The sequence below is a fragment of the Sylvia atricapilla genome, unplaced genomic scaffold (genome assembly GCF_009819655.1).
Source record: "Sylvia atricapilla isolate bSylAtr1 unplaced genomic scaffold, bSylAtr1.pri scaffold_86_arrow_ctg1, whole genome shotgun sequence".
NCBI classification, from domain to species: domain Eukaryota; kingdom Metazoa; phylum Chordata; class Aves; order Passeriformes; family Sylviidae; genus Sylvia; species Sylvia atricapilla.
In genome coordinates this window covers 46,547-73,066 of record NW_027077167.1, presented here as the reverse complement: position 1 = coordinate 73,066, position 26,520 = coordinate 46,547, and the positions used below count along the sequence as shown (strand labels likewise).

The 26,520-nt window shown below is 48.8% G+C and overlaps 1 protein-coding gene across 1 annotated transcript; it reads right to left on the bottom strand.

Moving 5' to 3' along the window:
• Nucleotides 1-509: 509 nt before the first annotated feature.
• On the bottom strand, nucleotides 510-26,133 carry SNX27 (sorting nexin 27). Its single transcript, XM_066340452.1, is given in 12 exon segments — nucleotides 510-586; nucleotides 2,337-2,396; nucleotides 3,691-3,819; nucleotides 7,110-7,259; nucleotides 9,956-10,045; nucleotides 12,799-12,962; nucleotides 15,733-15,811; nucleotides 18,489-18,593; nucleotides 20,512-20,568; nucleotides 20,570-20,577; nucleotides 25,691-25,883; nucleotides 26,086-26,133. Coding segments are annotated over 12 exon segments (1,131 nt in total). The 3' UTR covers nucleotides 510-538.
• Between the last annotated feature and the right edge of the window lie 387 nt (nucleotides 26,134-26,520).

Sequence of the window (26,520 nt, the reverse complement as noted above, 5' to 3'; positions counted from 1 at the left end):
GGGAGAAAAAAAAACCCAACTGGATTTTCCAGGTGATTTTTCCTCCTGGGAACATCCCAACCTCTGGATTTGTGGAAAAATCCCATTCAAAAATAGGGAAAAACGGATTTTCCAGGTGATTTTTATTTTTTCTTCTGGAAGCTGCTCATCCATGGAAAAATCCAGTTCAAAAATAGGAAAAAATGGATTTTCCTGCTTTTTTTTTTTTCCCCCTATTTTTCCACGTCTGACCCGCCAGAAACAACAACAAAAAAATTTGTTTTAAATTCCAGTGGTAAAATTAAAAAAAAAAAAAATATTCCCAAAATTTCCCAGCCTGAAGCTGGATCCGAGTGGGAAAAACGGAGCCCCTTCAGGTGGATTTTTCCCAATTTTTTTTTTGTTTTGTTTTGTTTTGTTTCGGTGTTTTTTTCTCCTTCTGGAATTCCCTAAAGACGACGGGGGCGCGGATGGATTTGGAATTAATGAGATTTAGTTTTGGGGTGGGGCTTTAATACAATAATGGATAATTGGGGGGTTGAAGGGAAAGGTGCCGGGGTTAAGTGGCAGCGTCCCTTTGCTGTGACCTGACCAGCTGGAAAAGGTTCTGGAAAAGAAGGAGAAGGGACAAGGTGAAGGTGGCAGAACCCCCCTGGGATTCCCAGAGGGAAAAGGGCAGAATTCCAGGTAAAGTGGGGCTGAGGAGAGCTGGGAATGGCTCCAGCACGGGGTGGGACACACCTGGAGAGTCCTGACCCCGATCCCAATTCCGATTTCAATCCCAATCCCAACCCCAAATCTCAATCCCAACTGCAATCCCAATTCCAATCCCAATTCCCATTTCAATCCCAATCCCAATTCTGATTTCAATCCCAATCCCAATCCCAAATCTCAATCCCAACTGCAATCCCAATTCCATTCCCAATTCCCATTCCAATCCCAATTCCCATTTCAATCCCAATCCCAAATCCAAATCTCAATCCCAACTGCAATCCCAATTCTGATTTCAATCCCAATCCCAATTCTGATTTCAATCCCAATCCCAATTCCCATTCCAATCCCAATTCCAATTGCAATTCCAATCCCAATTCCAATTCTGATCCCAGTTTCAATCCCAATTTAAATTCAAATTCCAATCCCAATCCCAATGCCAATCTCAATTCTGATTTCAATCTCAGTCCCAGTTTCAATCCCAATCCTAAATCCAATTCAAATCTCAATCCCAACTGCAATCCCAATTCCAATTCCAATTTCAATCCTGATTCCAATCCCAATTCTGATTTCAATTCCAATTTCAATTTCAATCCCAACCCCAAATCTCAATCCCAATTCCAATCCCAATTCTGATTTCAATCACAATTCCAATTCCAATTGCAATCCCAATTCAAATTCAAATCCCAATTCCAATTCTGAATCCAATCCCAATTTAAATCCCAATTCCAATCCCGATCCCAATTCCCATTTCAATCCCAATTCCAATTCCCATTTCAATCCCAATCCCAATCCTGATCCCAGTTTCAATGCTGATCCCAGTTTCAATCCCAATTTAAATTCAAATCCCAATCCCAATTGCAATTTCAATCCCAATTCCAATTCCAATTCTGATCTCAATTCCGATTCCAATTTCAATTCCAGTTTCAATCCCAATTTAAATTCCAATTTCAATCCCAATCCCAATTTCCATTCCAATTCCAATCCCAATTCCCATTTCAATCCCAATTCTGATTTCAACCCCAACCCCAATCCCAATTCAATTCTGATTCCAACCCCAATTCCAATCCCAGGTCATTCCCAGATTTATCCCATCTTATTCCCAGGTTTATCCCAGATTTATCCCAGATTTATCCCAGGTCATTCCCAGGTTTATCCCAGCTTTATCCCAGGTCATTCCCAGGTTTATCCCAGATTTATCCCAGGCCATTCTCAGGTTTATCCCAGATTTATCCCAGGTCTATCCCACGTTTTTCTCAGGCCATTCCCAGATTTATCCCAGCTTTATCCCAGGCCATTCCCAGGTTTATCCCAGATTTATCCCAGCTTTATCCCAGGTCATTCCCAGATTTATCCCAGGTCATTCCAGGTTTATCCCAGATTTATCCCAGGTCATTCTCAGGTTTATCCCAGATTTATCCCAGGTCTATCCCACGTTTTTCTCAGGCCATTCCCAGATTTATCCCAGGTTTATCCCAGGCCATTCCCAGCTCCAGGAGCCTTTTCCCAGCCCCTGCAGCTCCTTTTTCCAGCCGCTCCATGAACCTTCCCCATCCCAGGATTCCCCATTCCCTGTGGGATTCCCCATTCCCGGAGCAGGAGGAGCATCTCCGGCCAGGAAAAGGGAAAAGTTTGGGAATTCTCACCTCCTTCCTCCACTTGAGCTCGCAGAACACTCGCTCGAAGCACTCGTGCATGTAATTGAACTGCCGGGGGAAAAAACGGGAATCGGGGAAAATCCCGGGAAAAACGGGAGATTTGGGGAGGAGTCGGGAATTCTGGGCACCTCAGGGGGGAATCAGGAACTCCAGGGAGGAATCAGGAATTCCAGGGAGGAATCAGGAATTCCAGGGAGGGATCAGGAGCTCCAGGAAGGAGCCAGAAGTTCCAGGGCAGGATCAGTCTCTGGGATCAGTTCCCAGGGAATTCCAGGGACACTCCTGATCCCGTTCCCGAGGAATTCCAGGTGGGATTTAAAAGGAATTCTGGGGGATCTGAGGGAATCCTGGGCAGGATCTGAGAGAATTCCAGGTGGGATCTGAGGGAATTCCTGGTAGGATTTGAAGGAATTCCGGCCAGGATCTGTGGGAATTCTGGGTGGGATCTGTGGAAATTCCGGGTGGGATTTGAAGGAATTCCAGGCGGGATCCGCAGGAACCCCGGGCAGGATCCGCAGGAATTCCAGGCAGAATCTGCAGGAATCCTGGGGAGGATCTGCAGGAATTCCAGGTGGGATCTGAGTGAATTCCAGGCAGGATTTGTGGGAATTCCAGGAGGGATCTGAGGGAATTCCGGGCAGGATTTGAAGGAATTCTAGCCGGGATCCACAGGAATTCCAGGCGGGATCCGCAGGAATCCTGGGTGGGATCTGAGGGAATCCTGGGTGGGATCTGAGGGAATTCCTGGCAGGATTTCAAGGAATTCCAGCCAGGATCTGTGGGAATTCTGGGTGGGATCTGTGGGAATTCCTGGCAGGATTTGTGGGAATTCCTGATGGGATCTGAGGGAATTCCAGGCGGGATCTGCGGGAATTCCGGGCAGGATTTGAAGAAATTCTGGGCAGGATTTGAAGGAATTTCAGCCGGGATTTGAAGGAATTCCAGCTGGGATCCACAGGAATTCCGGGCAGGATCTGAGGGAATTCTGTGTGGAATCTGAGGGAATTCCAGGCAGGATCTGAGGGAATTCCTGATGGGTTCTGCAGGAATCCTGGGTGGAATCTGAGGGAATTCCTGACGGGATCTGAGGGAATTCCTGACAAGATCTGAGTGAATTCTTGACGAGATCTGAGGGAATTCCTGACGGGATCTGAGGGAATTCCTGGCAGGATCTGAGTGAATTCCTGGCAGGATCTGAGGGAATTCCTGACGGGATCTGAGGGAATTCCTGACGGGACCTGAGTGAATTCCTGGCAGGATCTGAGTGAATTCCTGACGGGATCTGAGGGAATTCCCGGGTGGAATCCCCAGGAATTCCGGGTGGGATGCTCAGCACACTCACGTAGGGGGTGAAGATCTTGACCCAGCGCGGTTTCTTCTCGGCGCGCGCGTACTCGAAGCAGAAGGCCATGCCCTCCTCGTCCGTGTCCCAGCGCTGCATCTCCTCCCACTGGAACGCGATCACCTGGTTCTGGAATGCCAACAGATCAGCCGGGATCACCTGGGATTCCCAACCCACTCAGCTGGGATCAACTGGTTCTGAATTTCCCACCCAAATCAGCCGGGGTCACCTGGCATTCCCAACTCACTCAGCTGGGATCAACTGGTTCTGGAATTCCCACCCAAATCAGCTGGGATCAACTGGGAATTCCCAATCCAAACCAGCCAGGATCACCTGGGAATCTCAACCCACTCAGCTGGGATCAACTGGTTCTGAAATTCCCAACCCAAATCAGCCAGGGATCACCTGGGAATCTCAACACAAATCAGCTGGGATCACCTGGTTCTGGAATTCCCAACCCAAATCAGATGGGATCACCTGGAATTCCCACCCAAATCAGCTGGGATCAACTGGGAATCCCAACCCAAATAGGCCAGGATCACCTGGTTCTGTGGGAATTCCCACCCCAAACCAGCTGGGGTCACCTGGTTCTGCAATTCCCAACCCAAATCAGCCAGGATCATCTGGTTCTGGAATGCCAACAAATCAGCCGGGGTCACCTGGCATTCCCAACCCACTCAGCTGGGATCAACTGGTTCTGGAATGTCAACAAATCAGCTGGGATCAACTGGGAATCTCAACCCACTCAGCTGGGATCACCTGGTTCTGGAATCCCCACCCAAATCAGCCGGGATCACCTGGGAATTCCCAACCCAAATAGGCCAGGATCACCTGGTTCTGTGGGAATTCCCACCCCAAACCAGCTGGGGTCACCTGGTTCTGGAATTCCCACCCAAATCAGCTGGGATCACCTGGTTCTGGAATGCCAACAAATCAGCTGGGGTCACCTGGGATCTCAACCCACTCAGCTGGGATCAACTGGTTCTGGAATCCCCACCCCAAATCAGCCAGGGTCACCTGGTTCTGGAATTCCAACCCACTCAGCTGGAATCATCTGGGAATTCCCACCCCAAATCTGCCAGGGTCACCTGGTTCTGAATTTTCAACCCAAATCAGCCAGGGATCACCTGGGAATCTCAACACAAATCAGCTGGGATCACCTGGTTCTGGAATTCCCACCCAAATCAGCCGGGATCAACTGGTTCTGGAATGTCAACAAATCAGCTGGGATCAACTGGGAATCTCAACCCACTCAGCTGGGATCAACTGGTTCTGAAATTCCCAACCCAAATCAGATGGGATCACCTGGTTCTGGAATTCCCACCCAAATCAGCCAGGGATCACCTGGGAATCTCAACACAAATCAGCTGGGATCACCTGGTTCTGGAATTCCCACCCAAATCAGATGGGATCACCTGGAATTCCCACCCAAATCAGCTGGGATCACCTGGGAATCCCAACCCAAATAGGCCAGGATCACCTGGTTCTGTGGGAATTCCCACCCCAAACCAGCTGGGGTCACCTGGTTCTGAAATTCCCAACCCGAATCAGCCAGGATCATCTGGTTCTGGAATGCCAACAGATCAGCCGGGATCACCTGGGATCTCAACCCACTCAGCTGGGATCAACTGGTTCTGGAATTCCCACCCAAATCAGCCGGGATCATCTGGGAATTCTCAACTCACTCAGCTGGGATCAACTGGTTCTGAAATTCCCAACCCAAATCAGCCAGGATCACCTGGTTCTGAATTTTCAACCCAAATCAGCCAGGGTCACCTGGGATTCCCAACCCAAATAGGCCAGGATCACCTGGTTCTGTGGGAATTCCCACCCCAAACCAGCTGGGGTCACCTGGTTCTGAAATTCCCACCCAAATCAGCTGGGATCACCTGGTTCTGGAATGCCAACAAATCAGCTGGGGTCACCTGGGATCTCAACCCACTCAGCTGGGATCAACTGGTTCTGGAATCCCCACCCCAAATCAGCCAGGGTCACCTGGTTCTGGAATTCCAACCCACTCAGCTGGAATCATCTGGGAATTCCCACCCCAAATCTGCCAGGGTCACCTGGTTCTGAATTTTCAACCCAAATCAGCCAGGGATCACCTGGGAATCTCAACACAAATCAGCCAGGGTCACCTGGTTCTGGAATTCCCAACCCAATCTGTCCCAAACCCAAAGGTGTGAGGTCAGGGACGGTCCCAGGGTAAATTTCTGGGAATTGGGATGGTCCCAGGGTAAATTCCAGGGAGTTGGGATGATCCCAGGGATCTGGGGACACAGCGATGGTGAAAGACCCAGGCTGTGAGCTCAGGGACAATCCCAGGGTTCTGGGGACTATCCCAGAGCTTTAGGGACAATCCTGGGGCTCCGGGGACAATCCTGGGGCTCCGGGGACAATCTCAGAGCTCTAGGGACAATCCTGGGGCTCCGGGGACAATCCTGGGGCTCCGGGGACAATCTCAGAGCTCTGGGGACAATCCTGGGGCTCCGGGGACAATCCTGGGGCTCCGGGGACAATCCTGGGGCTCCGGGGACAATCTCAGAGCTCTGGGGACAATCCTGGGGCTCCGGGGACAATCTCAGAGCTCTAGGGACAATCCTGGGGCTCCGGGGACAATCTCAGAGCTCTGGGGACAATCCTGGGGCTCCGGGGACAATCTCAGAGCTCTAGGGACAATCCTGGGGCTCTGGGGACAATCTCAGAGCTTTGGGGACAAGTCTAGGACTTTGAGGATGATCTCAGAGCTTCGGGGACAATCCCAGGGATTTGGGGACGATCCCAGGGCTTTGGGAGGGCGCAGCTCCAAGGTGGTGGGACTCAGAACGGGGTGAGACCTGTGGGATTTGGGCTCAGGACGAGGTGATAATTCCAGAATTTGACCTCAGGATGAGGTGATAATTCCAGGATTTGGCCCAGGACAGGGTGACACCCCCAGGACCTGGCCCAGGACAGGGTGACAACTCCAGGATTTGGCCCAGGACGAGGTGATAATTCCAGAATTTGGGCTCAGGATGAGGTAGGAACTGTGGGATTTGGGCTCAGGACAGGGTGACACCCCCAGGCTTTGGGATCAGGACAGGGTGACAACTCCAGGATTTGGGCTCAGGACAGGGTGACACCCCCAGGATTTGGGATTAGGACAGGGTGACACCCCCAGGCTTTGGGATCAGGACAGGGTGACACCCCCAGGATTTGGGACCAGGACAGGGTGACACCCCCAGGATTGGGCCCAGGACAGGGTGACACCCCCAGGATTTGGGCTCAGGACAGGGTGACACCCCCAGGATTTGGGCTCAGGACAGGGTGACACCCCCAGGCTTTGGGATCAGGACAGGGTGACACCCCCAGGATTTGGGATCAGGACAGGGTGACACCCCCAGGATTTGGGATCAGGGGCGCTCTGAGGGTGGGCTCACCTCCAGCTGCCCCTCCTCGGTGCAGGCGTGCAGTTTGAAGTGGCGGATGCTGATGGCAGAGATGACGTGTCCCTTGCGGCGCGAGTCGCACGAGCAGTGAGGGAAGGTGATCTCGTTGTAGCCTTCACACGTGCGCAGCATCGTCAGGTACTGCGGGGACACGGGATCCCAGGGATTCACCGGGATCCCAGGGGGTCACCGGGATTCCAGGGATTCACCGGGATTCCAGGGGGTCACCGGGATTTGCCAGGATCCCAGGGGGTCACCGGGATCCCAGGGGGTCACCGGGATTCCAGGGGGTCACCGGGATCCCAGGGGGTCACAGGGATTCCAGGGATTCACCGGGATTCCAGGGGGTCACCGGGATTCCAGGGGATTCACAGGGATTCACCAGGATTCCAGGGGTCACAGGGATTCACTGGGAGTCACAAGGATCCCAGGGGGTCACAGAGATTCACCGGGATCCCAGGGGGTCACTGGGATCCACCAGGATTCCAGGGGGTCACAGGGATCCCAGGGATTTACCAGGATTCCCCGGGAGTCACCGGGATCCCAGGGGGTCACAGGGATCCAGCAGGATTCCAGGGGGTCACAGGGATCCACTAGGATCCCAGGGAATTCACAGGGATCCCAGGGCATCCCAAGGATTCCAGGGGGTCACAGGGATCCCAGGGATTCACCAGGATCCCAGGGGGTCACTGGGATCCCACGATTTACCAGGATTCCAGGGGATTCACCGGGAGTCACCAGGATTCCAGGAAATTCACAGGGATCCCAGGGCATCCCAAGGATTCCAGGGGGTCACAGAGATTCACCGGGATCCCAGGGGGTCACAGGGATTCCAGGGGATTCACAGGGATTCACCAGGATTCCAGGGGTCACAGGGATTCCCCGGGAGTCACTGGGATTCCAGGGGGTCACAGGGATCCCCCAGGATTCCAGGGGGTCACAGGGATCCCACAATTTACCAGGATTCCAGGGGATTCACCGGGAGTCACCAAGATTCCAGGGGGTCACTGGGATTCCAGGGATTTACCAGGATTCCCCGGGATCCATCAGGATTCCAGGGGGTCACTGGGATCCACTGGGATCCCAGGGAATTCACAGGGATCCCAGGGCATCCCAAGGATCCCAGGGGGTCACCGGGATCCATCAGGATTCACGTGAATTCACCAGGATTCACCGGGACCCCAGGGAGCCATCGGGATTCCAGGGAGTCACCGGGATTCCCAGGGATTTACTGGGATCTCAGGGAGTCACCAGGATTCCAGGAGATTCACCGGGAGTCACCAGGATTCCAAGGAATCCATCGAGATTCTGGGATTCACTGGGATCCCAGGAAATTCACAGGGATTGACTGGGGCACCAGAGAATTCACCCAACCTATCCCAAAAATCCAGCTTTTCCCAAATATCCTATCCCAGATATCCAATCCCAAATATCCAATTTATCCCAAATATCCAACCTATCACAAATATCCAGCCTATCCCAAAAATCCAACCTATCCCAAAAACCCTATTCCAATATCCAATCTATCCCAAATATCCAATCTATCCCAAATACTCAATTTATCCCAAATATCCAGCCTATCCCAAATACCCAACCTATCCCAAAAATCCAACCTTTTCCCAAATATCCAATTTATCCCAAATATCCAACCTATCCCAAAAACACAACCTTATCCCAAACATCAATCCCAGATATCCAACCTATCCCAAATATCCAATTTACCTCAAATATCCAATTTATCCCAAACATCCAATCCCAAACACCTAACCTATCCCAAATATCCAGCCTATCCCAAAAATCCAATCCCAAATATCCAATTTATCCCAAACACCCAATCTATCCCCCAAATCCAACCTTTTCCCAAAAATCCAATTCCAAGCACCCAACCTATCCCAAAACCCCAACCTTTTCCCAAATATCCAATTTATCCCAAATATCCAACCCCAAATATCCAGTCTATCCCAAATATCCTATCTCAATATCCAACCTATCCCAAAAATCCAGCTTTTCCCAAATATCCAATCCCAGATATCCAACCTATCCCAAAAATCCAATTTATCCTAAAAATCAAATTTATCCCAAATACCCAACCTATCCCAAAAACCCAACCTTTTCCCAAATATCCAATCCCAGCTAGCCAACCTATCCCAAAAATCCAATCTATCCCAAATATCCAACCTATCCCAAAAATCCAACCTTTTCCCAAAAATCCAATTCCAAGCACCCAGCGTATCCCAAATATCCAACCTTTTCCCAAATATCCAGCTTTTCCCAAATATCCAATCCCAGCTAGCCAACCTATTCCAAATATCCTATCCCAAATATCCAATCTATCCCAAATATCCAATTTATCCCAAACACTCAATCTATCCCAAAAATCCAACCTTTTCCCAAATATCCAGCTTTTCCCAAATATCCAATCCCAGCTAGCCAACCTATCCCAAAAATCCAATCCCAAATATCCAATTTATCCCAAAAACCCAACTTATCCCAAACATCCAATCCCAGATATCCAACCTATCCCAAATATCCAATTTATCCCAAATATCCAACCTATCCCAAAAATCCAGCTTTTCCCAAAAATCCAATTCCAAGCACCCAGTGTATCCCAAATATCCAACCTATCCCAAAAATCCCAAAAATCCAACCCCAAGCCCCCAGCTTATCCCGGGACGGGAATCTGGGAAGAGCTCAAAGCTGATCCATCCCCCGGCAGCGACATTCCCGTTATCCCAGGCGGTTCCTGGGACACTCCCAGGGCTGGGGAATTCCATGGATTTCCCCATGGCAGAGCCTCCCCCCGGCAGCATTCCCGGGAAAACCTCGGGAAAACTCACCATGACCATCTTCCTCTGCTCGCAGAGTTTCTGCAGCTGGTAGGATTTCTCCTCGGCTTTGATGTAGCCTTTCTTCACGTCGTCAACGGCCTGGGAATGGGGGAAAAACGGGAAAAAACTGGGAAAAATCCGGGGAAAATCTGGGGAAAATACGGGGAAAAAATGCGGGAAATATCTGGGAAAAAATGGGAAAAATCAGGGAGAAATCGGGGGGAAATCGGGGGGAAATGTGGGGAAAATCCGGGAGAAATCCGGGGGAAAAATGCAGGGAAAATCCGGGAAAAAATCTGGGGAAAAATCTGGGGAAAAATCTGGAAAAGATTCAGGAAAAATCTGGGGAAAATCCGGGGAAAATTCGGGAAAAATCTGGGGGAAAATCTGGAAAAAATCCAGGGGAAAAAAAAAAAAAACAACAACAAAACACCAAAAAAAAAAAAAAAAAAAAAAAAAAACAGAAAAAAATCCAGGAAAAATCCGGGATTTGGGATGAGGGCAGGAGAGGATGGATTTGGGAATGTTTGGGAACAGGGGAGGATGATCCAGGCACAAAATTCAGGGAATTTGGGGTGGGAAAAAAAGGATTTTTTTTTTTTTTTCTTGGGGATGGAACAGGAATTTCCTCCCACTTCCAGAGGGAGGAAATTGGGAAAAATCCCGGCTGGGAGATGAAATATTGGATAATCCCGGATTTTCCATCTGTTTTATATCCATTTATTCCAGAGGCTCAGCTCAGGGAATGAGAGAATTGGGAAATTTCCCAAGAGAAAACGGCTCCAAGTTGTTCCAGGTGGGAAAATTCCTCCTTGGGAAGGGGGAAACTGCTGGAATTCTGGAATCATCATCCCTGGAATTCTCTAAATCCGGGATTTAGGATCCAGCTGGATTCACCTCTGGAATTCCCTCCCCAATCCCAAAGGACAGTGGGGTTGGGAGTGCTTCTGGGAGTGCCTCAATCCCAGAAAAACCGGCTGGAATTCCCAACATTGGGATCAACCCTTGGACCCAACCCCCTTCTGAGGACTTTTCCTGACCCAGAATGAGAATTCCAGAGGAATTCCAGCTGGGAATTTCTCACCGGGGAGAATTTCTCTGGGAAATTCCTCACCTGAGACCTTTGGGGTGTCCCAATCCCATAAAAATGTGTGGATTTCCCAACGTTGGGATCAACCCTTAGACCCAACCCCCTCCTGAGGACTTTTCCTGACTTGGAACAGGAATTCCAGAGGAATTCCAGCTGGGAATTTCTCACCTGGGGACCCTGAGGTGCCTCAATCCCATAAAAACACATGGAATTCCCAACATTGGGATCAACCCCTAGACCCAACCCCCTTCTGAGGACTTTTCCTGACCGGAATGGGAATTCCAGCTGGGAATTCCTCACTTGGGGACCTTGGGGTGCCTCAATCCCATAAAACAGGTGGAATTCCCAACATTGGGATCAACCCTTGGACACAACCCCCTACTAAGGACTTTTCCTGACCAGAATGGGAATTCCAGAGGAATTCCAGCTGGGAACTCTTTACCTCCTGGAGCCTTTCTGGGGACCTTGGGGTGCCCCAATCCCAGAAAAACGTGTCGAATTCCCAATGTTTGGATCAACCCTTGGACCCAACCATCTTTTGAGGATTTTTCCCGACCCAGAATGGGAATTCCAGCTGGGAAATTCCTCACTTGGGGAACTTGGGGTGTCCCAATCCCATAAAAACACGTCGAATTCCCAATCTTTGGATCATGCCATGGACCCAACCCCCTCCTGAGGACTTTTCCTGACTTGGAACAGGAATTCCAGAGGAATTCCAGCCGGGAATTGTTCACCTGCTGGAACCCTTCAGGGAGCTCAGGGTGCCTCAATCCCATAAAAACACATGGAATTCCCAACATTGGGATCAACCCTTGGACACAACCCCCTTCTGAGGACTTTTCCTGACCTAGAATGGGAATTCCAGAGGAATTCCAGCTGGGAATTTCTCACCAGGGAGAATTTCTCTGGGAAATTCCTCACCTGAGACCTTTGGGGTGTCCCAATCCCATAAAAATGTGTGGATTTCCCAACGTTGGGATCAACCCCTAGACCCAACCCCCTTCTCAGGACTTTTCCTGACTTGGAACAGGAATTCCAGAGGAATTCCAGCTGGGAATTTCTCACCTGGGGACCCTGAGGTGCCCCAATCCCATAAAAACACGTGGAATTCCCAACGTTGGGATCAACCCTTGGACACAACCCCCTTCTGAGGACTTTTCCTGACCCAGAATGAGAATTCCAGAGGAATTCCAGCTGGGAATTCTTCACCTCCTGGAGCCTTTCTGGGGACCTTGGGGTGCCCCAATGCCAGAAAAACGTGTCGAATTCCCAATGTTTGGATCAACCCTTGGACCCAACCATCTTTTGAGGATTTTTCCCGACCCAGAATGGGAATTCCAGCTGGGAATTCCTCACTTGGGGACCTTGGGGTGCCTCAATCCCATAAAACAGGTGGAATTCCCAACACTGGGATCAACCCTTGGACACAACCCCCTTCTGAGGACTTTTCCTGACCTGAACAGGAATTCCAGCTGGGAATTCCTCACTTGGGGACCTTGGGGTGCCTCAATCCCATAAAACAGGTGGAATTCCCAACACTGGGATCAACCCTTGGATCCAACCCCCTTCTGAGGACTTTTCCTGACCTGAACAGGAATTCCAGCTGGGAATTTCTCACCTGAGACCTTTGGGGTGTCCCAATCCCATAAAAACACATGGAATTCCCAATCTTTGGATCATGCCACGGACCCAACCCCCTCCTGAGGACTTTTCCCACCCCAGAACAGGAACTCCAGAGGAATTCCAGCCGGGAATCCCCGACCTGGTGGAAGAAGTAGGCCACGGCCAGGTCGTTGTCGTTGAGCAGCGCCTCCTCCTCGGTGGTGAAGAGCCACTTGCGCAGCGTCAGGCACGTCCCCGGCACGGCCGAGGTGTAATTCTGCACGTACAGCTTGTGGGGGAACTCGTTGGGAGCCAGCTTCCGCACTGGGAAAACAGGGAGAAGGCGTGGAATGTCGGGGACGGGGAGTGGGAGGGAGGAGAGGGAAAAAAACGGTGTTGAAATGGGGTTTTGTTACAGGGAACGGTCAAAAATTGTCCCAAATCCTTCAAAACGGATCCCAAATGCTCCAAAATGGCTCCTGAATCCTCCAAATTCATCCCAAAACCTTTAAAAATTATCCCAAATCCTTCAAAACGGACCCCAAATGCTCCAGAATGGCTCCAAAATGGCTCCTGAATCCTCCAAATTCATCCCAAAACCTTTAAAAATTATCCCAAATCCTCCAAATTCATCCCAAAACCTTTAAAAATTATCCCAAATCCTTCAAAACGGACCCCAAATCCTCCAGAATGGCTCCAAAATGGCTCCTAAATCCTCCAAATTCATCCCAAATCCTTTAAAAATTATCCCAAATTTATTCAAAACGGACCCCAAATGCTCCAGAATGGCTCCAGAATGGCTCCAAAATTCTCCAAATTCATCCCAAAACCTTTAAAAATTATCCCAAATCCTTCAAAACTGACCCCAAATCCTCCAGAATGGCTCCAAAATGGCTCCTAAATCCTCCAAATTCATCCCAAAACCTTTATAAAATATCCCAAATCCTTCCAAAATGATCCCAAATCGACCAAAAACCCCCTGGAATCTGTTTGGGAGAAACATCTCGAAAATCCCAGGTGTAATTCAGCTTATGGGGGAACTCGTTGGGAGCCAAATTCCGCACTGGGAAAACAGGGAGAAGTCGTGGAATGTCGGGGACGGGGAGTGGGAGGGAGGAGAGGGAAAAAAAACGGCGTTGAAATGGGGTTTTGTTACAGGGAACGGTCAAAAATTGTCCCAAATCCTTCAAAACGGACCCCAAATCCTCCAGAATGGCCCCAAAATTGCTCCTAAATCCTCCAAATTCATCCCAAAACCTTTAAAATTGTCCCAAATTTATTCAAAATGGACCCCAAATGCTCCAGAATGGCTCCAAAATGGCTCCTAAATCCTCCAAATTCATCCCAAAACCTTTAAAAATTATCCCAAATCCTCCAAATTTATTCAAAATCGTTCCTAAATCCTCCAAATTCATCCCAAATCCTTCTAGAATGACCCCAAGTCCTTCTAAATTTATCCCAAATTGACCAAAACACCCCTGGAATCCCAAAATTTGGGGTTTTCCCATTCCCAATCCCATTTTTTCCCCCAAACCCTCAGGAATCCTGGGCTCACCGAAGGAGTGGTTGATGACCTCAAAGAGGGCAAAATAATGAAAGACACCTTAAGTTAGGAGTCCAAAAACCCCCAAAATTTGGGGTTTTCCCAAATTAGGACTCCTAAAAACCCCAAAAGCCCCCCAAATTTGGGTTTTTCCCATTCCCAATCCCATTTTTTCCCCCCAAACCCCTCAGGAATCCCAGGCTCACCGAAGGAGTGGTTGATGACCTCCAAGAGGATGAAGGTCATTGGCAAACACCTTAAATTACGAGTCCAAAAAACCCCCAAAATACGGGGTTTTCCCAAATTAGGAGTCCCTAAAATCCCAAAAACCCCCAAAATTCGGGGTGTTCCCCAAGTTAGGACTCCTAAAAACCCCCAAAAACCCCCCAAAATTCGGGGTTTTCCCAAATTAGGACTCCTAAAAACCCCAAAAGCCCCCCAAATTTGGGTTTTTCCCATTCCCAATCCCATTTTTTCCCCCCAAACCCCTCAGGAATTCCAAGCTCACCACAGGAGTGGTTGATGACCTCGAAGAGGGCAAAATAATTGAAAGACACCTTAAGTTAGGAGTCCAAAAACCCCAAAATTCGGGGTGTTCCCAAGTTAGGACTCCTAAAAACCCCCAAACCCCCAAATTCTGGGTTTTTTTTCATTCCCAATCCCATTTTTTCCCCCTAAACCCCTCAGGAATCCTGGGCTCACCAAAGTTGTGGTTGATGACCTCCAAGACACCTTAAATTAGGAGCCCCCAAACATCTAAAATTCGGGGTTTTCCCAAATTAGGACTCCTAAAAACCCCCAAAATACCCCCAAAATTCGGGGTTTTCCCATTCCCAATCCCATTTTTTCCCCCCAAACCCCTCAGGAATTCCAAGATCACCACAGGAGTGGTTGATGACCTCGAAGAGGGCAAAATAATTGAAAGACACCTTAAGTTAGGAGTCCAAAAACCCCCAAAATTCGGGTTTTTCCCATTCCCAATCCCATTTTTTCCCCCCAAACCCCTCAGGAACCCCAGGCTCACCGAAGGAGTGGTTGATGACCTCGAAGAGGGCGAAATAATTGAAAGACACCTTAAGTTAGGAGTCCAAAAACCCCAAAATTCGGGGTGTTCCCAAGTTAGGACTCCTAAAAACCCCAAAAGCCCCCCAAATTCGGGGTTTTTTCATTCCCAATCCCATTTTTTCCCCCAAACCCCTCAGAATTCCAGGATCACCAAAGTTGTGGCTGATGACCTCGAAGACACGTTACAGACCCCTTAAGTTAGGAGTCCAAAACCCCCCAAAATTCGGGATTTTCCCATTCCCAATCCCATTTTTTCTCTCCCCAAACCCCTCAGGAATCCTGGGCTCACCGAAGGAGTGGTTGATGACCTCCAAGAGGATGAAGTCATTGGCAAACACCTTAAATTACGAGTCCAAAAACCCCCAAAATACGGGGTTTTCCCAAATTAGGAGTCCAAAAATCCCCAAAAACCCCCAAAATTCGGGATTTTCCCACTCCCAATCCCATTTTTTCTCTCCCCAAACCCCTCAGGAACCCCAGGCTCACCGAAGGAGTGGTTGATGACCTCGAAGAGGGCGAAGTAGTTGGCGGTGACGCTGTCCATGCCCACCTTGGCAGCCACCGCCTGGAAAACGCCGGGAAAACGGGATCAGCGCCATTCCCGGGAATTCCCTGACCACGGAAAACCCGGTTGGAATTCTGCCAAGCAAAAATAAAAACCCCACCACCAACACCCAGATGGGCTTCTCTTTTTCCCCTGCTGAGGTTTTGGGTGTTTTCAGAAATTCCAACTCGGATTTTTTTGGTTTTTCTTCCAACTTGGGGTTGGTTTGTTTTTTTTTTTTTAATTTTCCTCCCCTGGATTCCAAAAAATATCCCCAAAAAAATATTGGAAATGTTTTGGAAATTCTTGTCTGGGATCATCTCCAAAACTCCATGTGGAATTCCATGAGGAGTGTCCTGGGCACACCCAAATCCCTGTTTAATATCCCCAGGGGTTTGGAATTCTTGCTCTTTTTTGGTGGGAATTTTTTTTATCCATTTTTTTTTTATAATTCTCCTGGGGTTGGTTTGTTCCCTGTAAATCCATGGAGTCAGTGGATCCCAAACCTCGAAAAATGGGGGGAAATTCCAGGTGGGAAAGAGGAGAATTGAGGGGAAGGGAAGGGAATTCCAGGTGGGAAAGAGGAGGAAAATGCAGGTGGGAAAAGGAAAACCCAGAGGAAAACATGGAAAATCCAAGTGGAAAAGGAGAATCCGGGTGGGAAAAGGAGGAAATTCCACGTGGGAAAAGAAGAAATTCTCGGTGGGAAAAGAGGAAAATTCAGGTGGGAAAATCCAGGTGAGAAAAGGAGAAAATTCCAGGTGAGAGAAAAAAGGAAATTCCAGGTGGGAAAAGGAGGAAATTCTTGGTGGGAAAAGAGGAAAATCCAGGTCAGAATGGAAATTCCAGGTGGGAAAAAGGAAATTCCAGGTGGGAAAAGCAAGAAAATCCATGTGGGAATGGAAATTGCAGGTGGGAAAGGAAAACTGAGGTGAGGGGAAGGAAATTCCAGGTGGAAACGGAGGAAATTCCCGATGGGAAAAAGGAAATTCCAGGTGGGAAAAGAGGCAATTCTGAATGGGAAGGGGCAATTCCAGGTGGGAAAGGAGGAAATTCCCTGTGGGAAAATCCAGAGGAAAAGATGGAAAATCCAAGTGGAAAAGGAGAATTCAGGTGGGAAAAAGGGGAAAATCCAGGTCAGAATGGAAATTCCAGGTGAGAATAGAGGAAAATCCAGGTGGGAAAATCCAGGTGGGAAAAGGAGGAAAATCCAGCAGGGAAAAAGGAAATTCCAGGTGGGAAAGAGAAAAATTCAGGTCAGAATGGAAATTCCCGGTGGGAAAAGAGAAAATTCCTGGTGGGAAAAAGGAAAATCCAGGTCGGGAAATCCAGGTGGGAAAAGGAGAAAAATCCAGGTGAGAAAAAGGAAATTCCAGGTGGGAAAAGAGAAAATTCCAGGTTGGGAAAAGAGGCAATTCCAGGTGGGAAAAGAGAAAATTCCAGCTGAGAAAAAAGGAAATTCCAGGTTGGGAAAAAGGAAAATCCAGGTGAGAAAAGGAGGAAATTCCCAATGAGAAAAAGGAAATTCCAGGTGGGAAAAGAGAAAATTCCAGGTTGGGAAAGAGGCAATTCCAGGTGTGAAAAAGGAAATTCCAGGTTGGGAAAAACGAAAAAACCAGGTGGGAAAAGGAGGAAAATCTCAGTGGGAAAAAGGAAAAATAAAGGTGGGAAAAGGAGGAAAAGAGGAAATTCCAGGTGAGAAAAAGGAAAATCCAGGTGGGAAATGAGGCAATTCCAGGTGGGAAAAAGGAAATTCCAGGTTGGGAAAAACGAAAAAACCAGGTGGGAAAAGGAGGAAAATCTCGGTGGGAAAAGAGGAAATTCCAGGTGAGTAAAAAGGAAAATCCAGGTGGGAAATGAGGCAATTCCAGGTGGGAAAAGAGGAAATTCCAAATGGGAAGAGGCAATTCCAGGTGGGAAAAGAGGAAATTCCAGGTGGGAAAAGAGAAAATTCCAGGTGAGAAAAAAGGAAATTCAGGTGGGAAAAAGGAAAAATACAGGTGGGAAAAGGAGGAAAAGAGGAAATTCCAGGTGAGAAAAAGGAAATTCCAGGTGGGAAAAGGAGAAAATTCCAGGTTGGGAAAGAGGCAATTCCAGGTGAGAAAACAGGAAATTCCAGGTTGGGAAAAAGGAAAAATCCAGGTGGGAAAAAAAGAGGAAATTCCCGATGAGAAAAAGGAAATTCCAGGTGGGAAAAGAGGAAATTCCAGGTGGGAAAAGAGAAAATTCCAGGTGAGAAAAAAGGAAATTCCGAATGGGAAGAGGCAATTCCAGGTGGGGAAAAGGAGGAAAATCCAGGAGGGAAAAAGGAAAACCCAGAGGAAAAGATGGAAAATCCAGGTGGGAAAGGAGAACTGAGGTGAGAGGATGGAAGTTCCAGGTGGGAAAAGAGAAAAATCCACGTGGGAAAAGATGAAAATCCAGGTGGGAAAAGGAGGAAATTCCAGGTGGGAAAAGGAGGAAAATCAAGGAGGGAAAAGAGGAAATTCCGGGTGGGAAAAAGGAAAACCCAGAGGAAAAGATGGGAAATCCAGGTGGGAAAAGAGGCAATTCCAGGTGGGAAAAGAGGCAATTCCCGGTGGGAAAAAGGAAATTCCAGGTGGGAAAAAGGAAAACCCAGAGGAAAAGAGGCAATTCCAGGTGGGAAAAGAGGAAATTCCGGGTGGGAAGGGGCAGTTCCAGGCGGGAAGGGGCTCACCTGGTACACCTGGTCCGTGGTGCTGTTCTTCTTCACCCTGACTGTCACCGTGGTGACGTCCGGCAGCGCCACCCGCAGCTCCACGTCCGAGACCCCGTTGTAATTCTGGGGGAAAAGGGGAAATTATCCACACTCCAAAGAAAAAGGGGGGAAAATTATCCCAAAACAATGGGGAAAATTATCCAAAAAAGGGGAAAATTATCCCCCCCTCCCAAAAAAAGGGGAAAATTATCCAAAAAAGGGGAAAATTATCCACCCCCCTCCCAAAAAAAGGAGAAGATTATCCAAAAAAAGGGGAAAATTATCCACACTCCCAAAAAAAGGGGGAAAAATTATCCACACTCCCAAAAAAAGGGGAAAATTATCCACACTCCCAAAAAAACCCGGGAAAATTATCCCCCACCCCTCCCAAAAAAAAAAAGGGAAAATTATCCAAAAAAAGGGAAGATTATCCACACTCCCAAAAAAAAGGGGAAAATTATCACCCTCTCCCAAAAAAAGGGGGAAAATTATCCAAAAAAGGGGAAAAATTATCCACCCCTCCAAATAAGGGGAAAATTATCCACCACTCCCAAATAAAGGGGGAAATTATCCACACCTCCAAAAAAAGGGGGAAAATTATCCAAAAAAAAATGGGGAAAATTATCCAAAAAAAATGGGGAAAATTATCCACCCCTCCCAAAAAAAAAGGGGAAGATTATCCAAAAAAGGGGAAAATTATCCACCCCTCCCAAAAAAAGGGGGAAATTATCCACACTCCAAAAAAAAGGGGAAAATTATCCCCCACCCCTCCCAAAAAAAGGGGAAAATTATCAAAAAAAAGGGGGAAATTATCCACCCTTCCCATAAAAAAGGGGAAATTATCCCCATCCCAAAGAAGGGGAAAATTATCCACACTCCCAAAAAAAAGGGAAAATTATCCAAAAAAAGGGAAAGATTATCCAAAAAAGGAGAAAATTATCCACCCCTCCCAAAAAAAAGGGGAAAATTATCCACCACTCCCAAATAAAGGGGGAAATTATCCACACTCCAAAAAAAAGGGGGAAAATTATCCAAAAAAAAAAAAAAGGGGAAAATTATCCACCCCTCCCCCCCAAAAAAAGGGGAAGATTATCCAAAAAAGGGGAAAATTATCCACCACTCCCAAATAAAGGGGGAAATTATCCACACTCCAAAAAAAAAAGGGGGGAAAATTATCCCCACCCCTCCCAAAAAAAAGAGGAAAAAAAGGGGAAAATTATCCACACTCCAAAAAAAAAAGGGGGAAAAATTATCCCAAACAATGGGGAAAATTATCCAAAAAAGGGGAAAATTATCCACCCCCCTCCCAAAAAAAAAGGGGAAAATTATCCAAAAAAAAGGGGAAAATTATCCACCCCCCTCCCAAAATAAAGGGGGAAAATTATCCACCCTTCCCATAAAAAAGGGGGAAATTATCCAGTCCCAAAAAAAGGGGAAAAAAAGGGAAAATTATCCACCCTCCTCCCAAAAAAGGGGAAAATTTTCCAACCCCCCTCCCCCAAAAAAGGGGATAATTATCCACACTCCCAAAAAAGGGGAAATTATCCAAAAAAGGGAAAAATTATCCACCCCACTTCCCAAAAAAAGGGGAAAATTATCCACCCTTCCCAAAAAAAAAAGGGGAAAAAAAGGGGAAAATTATCCACCCCTCTCCCAAAAAAAGGGGGAAAATTATCCAAAAAAGGGGGAAAATTATCCAAAAAAGGGGAAAATTATCCACACTCCCAAAAAAAGGGGAAAATTATCGAAAAAAGGGGAAAATTATCCAAAAATGGGGAAAATTATCCACCCTCCCCAAAAAAAAGAGGAAAAAAAGGGGAAAATTATCCACCCCTCTCCCAAAAAAGGGAATCAAAATCGTGTGGAATTGTCCCCAAACCCCGTGGATGTGGCACTTGGGGACAGGGATTTGGTGGCCTTGGGGACACTTGGGGTTTTTCCCACCTTGGCCATTCCATGGAAGGGATTTTTCCATGGAATTCCCCGGGATGATGTCACCCACCTCGTCCGACTCCGACAGGAACTCCTGCATGATGTCACTCTCGCCGATGACCCGGATTGGAGCACACTAAGGGACACACGGAATGTCACACGGGGTCACACGGGGTGTCATACAGGGTGTCACATGGTGTAACATTGGGGTGTCACACGGGGTGTCACACGGGTGTCACATGGGGATGTCACACGGTGTCACACGAGGTGTCACATTAATGTCACACAGTGTCACAGGGGTGTCACATGGGGATGTCACACAGGTGATGTCACACGAGTGTCACATGGGGATGTCACATCATGTCACACAGGGGTCACATCATGTCACAGAGGGGTGTCACATGGTGTCACACGGTGTCATACGGGGTGTCACCCGGTGTCACATGGGGATGTCACACGGATGTCACACGGGGTGTCACACGGGGTCACATGGTGTCACACGGATGTCACACGGTGTCACACAGGGGTGTCACATCGTGTCACACGGGGTGTCACATGGATGTCACACAGTGTCACAGGGGTGTCACATGGATGTCACACAGGTGTCACATGGGATGTCACATGATGTCACACAGGGGTCACATCGTGTCACAGAGGGTGTCACATGGTGTCACACGGGTGTCACACGGGTGTCATACGGGGCGTCACACGGGGTGTCACATGGTTGTAACACTGGGGTGTCATACGGGTGTTACACGGTGTCACATGATGTCACATGGGGTGTCACACAGGTGTCACATGGGAGTGTCACACAGGGTGTCACACGGGGTGTCACATCGTGTCACAGAGGGTGTCACATGGTGTCACACCGGGATGTCACACGGGTGTCACACGGGGGTGTCACATGGTGTACCATTGGGGTGTCACATGGTGTCACATGGGGGTGTCACACAGTGTCACAGGGGGTGTCACGCGGTGTCACACGGTGTCACACGGTGTCACACGGTGTCACACGGTGTCACACGGTGTCACACGGTGTAATACGGGGTGTCACATGGATGTCACACAGTGTCACACGGGGATGTCACACGGGGTGTCACACGAGTGTGTCACATCGTGTCACAGAGGGGTGTCCACACGGTGTCACAGGGGGTGTCACACGGGTGTCACACGGGGATGTCACATGGGATGTCACACATGGTCACATGGTGTCACATGGATGTCAACGGGTGTGTCACATTGTGTCACAGAGGGGTGTCACACAGTGTCACATGGGGTGTCACACAGTGTCACAGGGGTGTCACATGGGGTGTCACACGGGTGTCACACGGGTGTCATACGGGGTGTCACACAGGGATGTCACATGGGGGTGTCACACGGGTGTCACACAGGGTGTCACATTAATGTCACACAGTGTCACAGGGGTGTCACACGGGGTGTCACACGGGTGTCACATGGATGTCACACAGTGTCACAGGGGGGTGTCACATGGGGTGTCACACAGTGTCACACGGGTGTCACACGGGGTGTCACACGGGGTGTCACACAGTGTCACATGGGGTGTCACAGGGGGTGTCACAGGGGGTGTCACAGGGGGTGTCACATGGATGTCACACAGTGTCACAGGGGTGTCACATGGGGTGTCACACAGTGTCACATGGGGTGTCACAGGGGGTGTCACAGGGGGTGTCACACGGGGTGTCACATGGATGTCACACAGTGTCACAGGGGGTGTCAACATGGGGTGTCACACAGTGTCACATGGGGTGTCACAGGGGGTGTCACAGGGGGTGTCACACGGGGTGTCACATGGGGGTTCACACAGTGTCACAGGGGGTGTCACAGGGGGTGTCACACGGGAGTCACCCTGTCCCCTCCAGAGCCACCCCAGCAAACCCCTTCCCGTCATCCCAATTGTCCCGAGGGTGTGATTCCTGCCCCTGGGTCACCTCTGTCACCTCCTGTCCCCTGGGCCACCTCTGTCACCTCCTGTCACCTCTGTCACCATTAACCCCGTGTTCTCCATGTCAAGGTGTCCCCTCATGGATCCAGACCCTCTCCGAGGTGACTGAGTGTCCCCTGGGTCACCTCTGTCACCTCCTGTCACCTCTGTCACCTCCTGTCCCCTGGGTCACCTCTGTCACCTCCTGTCCACCCCAGTGTTCGGCGTGAGGAAGGATTTGGGATGAGCAGGGATTTGGGATGGGGGATTTGGGATGGGGATTTGGGATGAGGGATTTGGGATGGGGATTGGGATGGGGGATTTGGGATGGGGATTGGGATGGGGGATTGGGGATGGGGGATTTGGGATTGGGGATTTGGGATGGGGGATTTGGGATGAGGGATTTGGGATGAGGGATTTGGGATGGGGGGTTTGGGATGGGGGATTTGGGATGGGGGATTTGGGATGAGGGATTTGGGATGGGGGATTTGGGATGGGGGATTTGGGATGGGGGATTTTGGGACAAGCAGGGATCCTGAGCTGAGGGATTTTGGTCCGAGAAGAAAACTGAGGATGAGGAAGGATTTTGGGATGAGGAGGGATTTTGAGGTGAGGATTTGGGATGAGGAGGGATTTTGGGATGAGGGATTTTGGGATGAGGAGGGATTTTAGGAGGAGGGATTCTGAGCTGAGAGATTTTGGTCCGAGGAGAGAATTGAGGATGAGGAAGGATTTTGTGATGAAGGATTTTGGGACGAGCAGAGATTGGGATGAGCAGGGATTTTGAGGTGAGGGATTTGGGCTGAGGAATGAATTCAGGATGAGGAAGGATTTTGTGACGAGGGATTTGGGATGAGGAGGGATTTTGTGATGAAGGATTTTGGGATGAACAGAGATTTCTGATGAAGGATTTTGGGATGAGCAGGGATTTGGGATGAGCAGGAATTTTAAGGTGAGGGATTTGGGCTGAGGAGGAATTTTGTGATGAAGGATTTTGTGATGAAGGATTTTAGGACGAGGAGGGATTTTGAGCTGAGGATTTGGGCTGAGGATGGAATTCAGGCTGAGGAAGGATTTTGGGATGAGGGGTTTAGAATGAGCAGGGATTTGGGATGAGCAGGAATTTTGAGGTGAGGGATTTGGTCCGAGGAGCGAATGAGGACGAGCACAGATCTGTGACGAGCGATTCTGTGCCAAGACCCAACTCTGTGACTCCCTCCTCACTCTGAGCCGAGGGATTTTGGGCTGAGAATGGAACTCAGAATGAGGAAGGATTTTGGGCTGAGGATGGAACTCAGAATGAGGAAGGATTTTGGGCTGAGGATGGAATTCGGGATGAGGAAGGATTTTGGGCTGAGGAGGGATTTGTGATGAAGGATTTTGGGACGAGCAGGGATTCGGGATGAGGCATTTTGGTCCAAGGAGTGAACTGAGGATGAAGAAGGATTTTGGGATGAGGGATTTGGGATGAGCAGGAATTTTGAGGTAAGGGATTTTGGGATGAGGAATGAACTCAGGATGAGGAAGGATTTTGGGCTGAGAATGGAACTCAGAATGAGGAAGGATTTGGGGATGAGGAATGAATTCAGGATGAGGAAGGATTTTGGGCTGAGGATGCAATTCAGAATGAGGAAGGATTTTGGGCTGAGAATGGAACTCAGAATGAGGAAGGATTTTGGGCTGAGAATGGAACTCAGAATGAGGAAGGATTTTGGGCTGAGAATGGAACTCAGAATGAGGAAGAATTTTGGGACGAGGGATCTGTGACGAGCGCTTTCATGCCGAGACCCAACTCTGTGACTCCCTCCTCCCTGTGAGCCGAGGGATTTTGGGCTGAGGAGTGAACTGAGGATGAGGAGGGATTTTGGGACGAGGAGAAATTTTGAGCTGAGGGATTTTGGGCTGAGGATGGAATTCGGGATGAGGAAGGATTTTGGGCTGAGGAGGGATTTGTGATGAAGGATTTTGGGACGAGCAGGGATTCGAGATGAGGCATTTTGGTCCAAGGAGTGAACTGAGGATGAGGAAGGATTTTGTGATGAGGGATTTGGGATGAGGAGGGATTTTGAGGTGAGGGATTTTGGGCTGAGGATGGAATTCGGGCTGAGGATGGAATTCGGGCTGAGGAAGGATTTTGTGATGAGGGATTTGGGATAAGCAGGAATTTTGAGGTGAGGGATTTTGGGATGAGGAATGAATTCAGGATGAGGAAGAATTTTGGGACGAGGGATTTGTGACGAGCGATTCTGTGCTAAGACCCAACTCTGTGACTCCCTCCTCACTCCGAGCTGAGGGATTTTGGGCTGAGAATGGAACTCAGAATGAGGAAGGATTTTGGGCTGAGGATGGAATTCGGGATGAGGAAGGATTTTGGGCTGAGGATGGAATTCGGGATGAGGGAGGATTTTGGGACGAGGGATTTGGGACAAGGAGATACTTTGAGCTGAGGGATTTTGGGCTGAGGACGAAATTCAGGATTCAGGAAGGATTTTGGGCTGAGGAGGGATTTGGGATGAGGCATTTTGGTCCAAGGAGTGAACTGAGGATGAAGAAGGATTTTGTGATGAGGGATTTGGGATGAGCAGGAATTTTGAGGTAAAGGATTTTGGGATGAGGAATGAATTCAGGATGAGGAAGGATTTTGGGCTGAGAATGGAACTCAGAATGAGGAAGGATTTTGGGATGAGGAATGAATTCAGGATGAGGAAGGATTTTGGGACGAGGGATCTGTGACAAGCACTTTCATGCCGAGACCCAACTCTGTGACTCCCTCCTCCCTGTGAGCCGAGGGATTTTGGGCTGAGGAGTGAACTGAGGATGAGGAGGGATTTTGGGACGAGGAGAAATTTTGAGCTGAGGGATTTTGGGCTGAGGATGGAATTCAGGATGAGGAAGGATTTTGGGCTGAGGAGGGATTTGTGATGAAAGATTTTGGGACGAGCAGGGATTTGGGATGAGGCATTTTGGTCCGAGGAGTGAACTGAGGATGAGGAAGGATTTTGTGATGAGGGATTGGGATGAGGAGGGATTTTGAGGTGAGGGATTTTGGGATGAGGAATGAACTCAGGATGAGGAAGGATTTGGGCTGAGAATGGAACTCAGAATGAGGAAGGATTTTGGGATGAGGATGGAACTCAGAATGAGGAAGGATTTGGGATGAGGATGGAATTCGAGATGAGGAAGAATTTTGGGACGAGGGATCTGTGACAAGCACTTTCATGCCGAGACCCAACTCTGTGACTCCCTCCTCCCTGTGAGCCGAGGGGATTTTGACCCCAGCACACATTTGTGGCCCCCAAGGCCTTACCCTTCTCCAGGTACTCCTCCAGGCCCCTCCTGCGGGCGTCCAGCTGCTGCTCCGACAGGGAGAAGGGCCATTTCCCGGGCAGCCGGGGGAAGGTGAAGTTGGCGAACTCCCGCTTCAGGTTCTGGTGCAGGATGGCGAATTCCCGGTAGCGTTTGGAGCACAGCTGGCGCCCGGCCATGTAAACGTTGTACACCTGGGGAGGGAGGAAATAACACAGGGAGGTCCCCAAAAATACCATGGAAAGGTCACAAAAGTTCGAACGAAAAGTTCGTAAAAATTCTCGCCAAAGATCCCCAGGAAAAGTCCCCGAAAGTTCCCACAAAATGTTCCGAAAAGTTGCCGAAAATTCATATGAAAAGTTCGCGAAAATTCCCACAAATGTTCCCAGAAATTACCACAAAAAGTTCCAAAAGATTCCCACAGAAAGTTCCCAAAATCCCCATGAAAAGTTCCCCAAAAATTCCCACCAAAAGTTCCCAAAAATTCCCATGAAAAGTTAAAAAAAATTCCCACAAAAAGATCCCAAAAATTGCCACCAAAAGTTCCCACCTAAGTTCCCAAAAATTCCACAAAAAAATTCTCCAAAAATTCCATGAAAAGTTCGCCAAAAGTTCACAAAAATTCCATGAAAAATTCCCGAAAATTCCCACAAAAAGTTCCCAGAAATTCCCACAAAAAGTTCACAAAAATTCCCACAAAAAGTTCTCAAAATTCACACAAAAAGTTCGCCAAAAGTTCGCGAAAATTCCCACAAAAAGTTCCCAAAAATTCCCACCAAAATTCCCATGAAAAGTTCCCAAAAATCCCCATGAAAAGTTCCTGAAAAATTC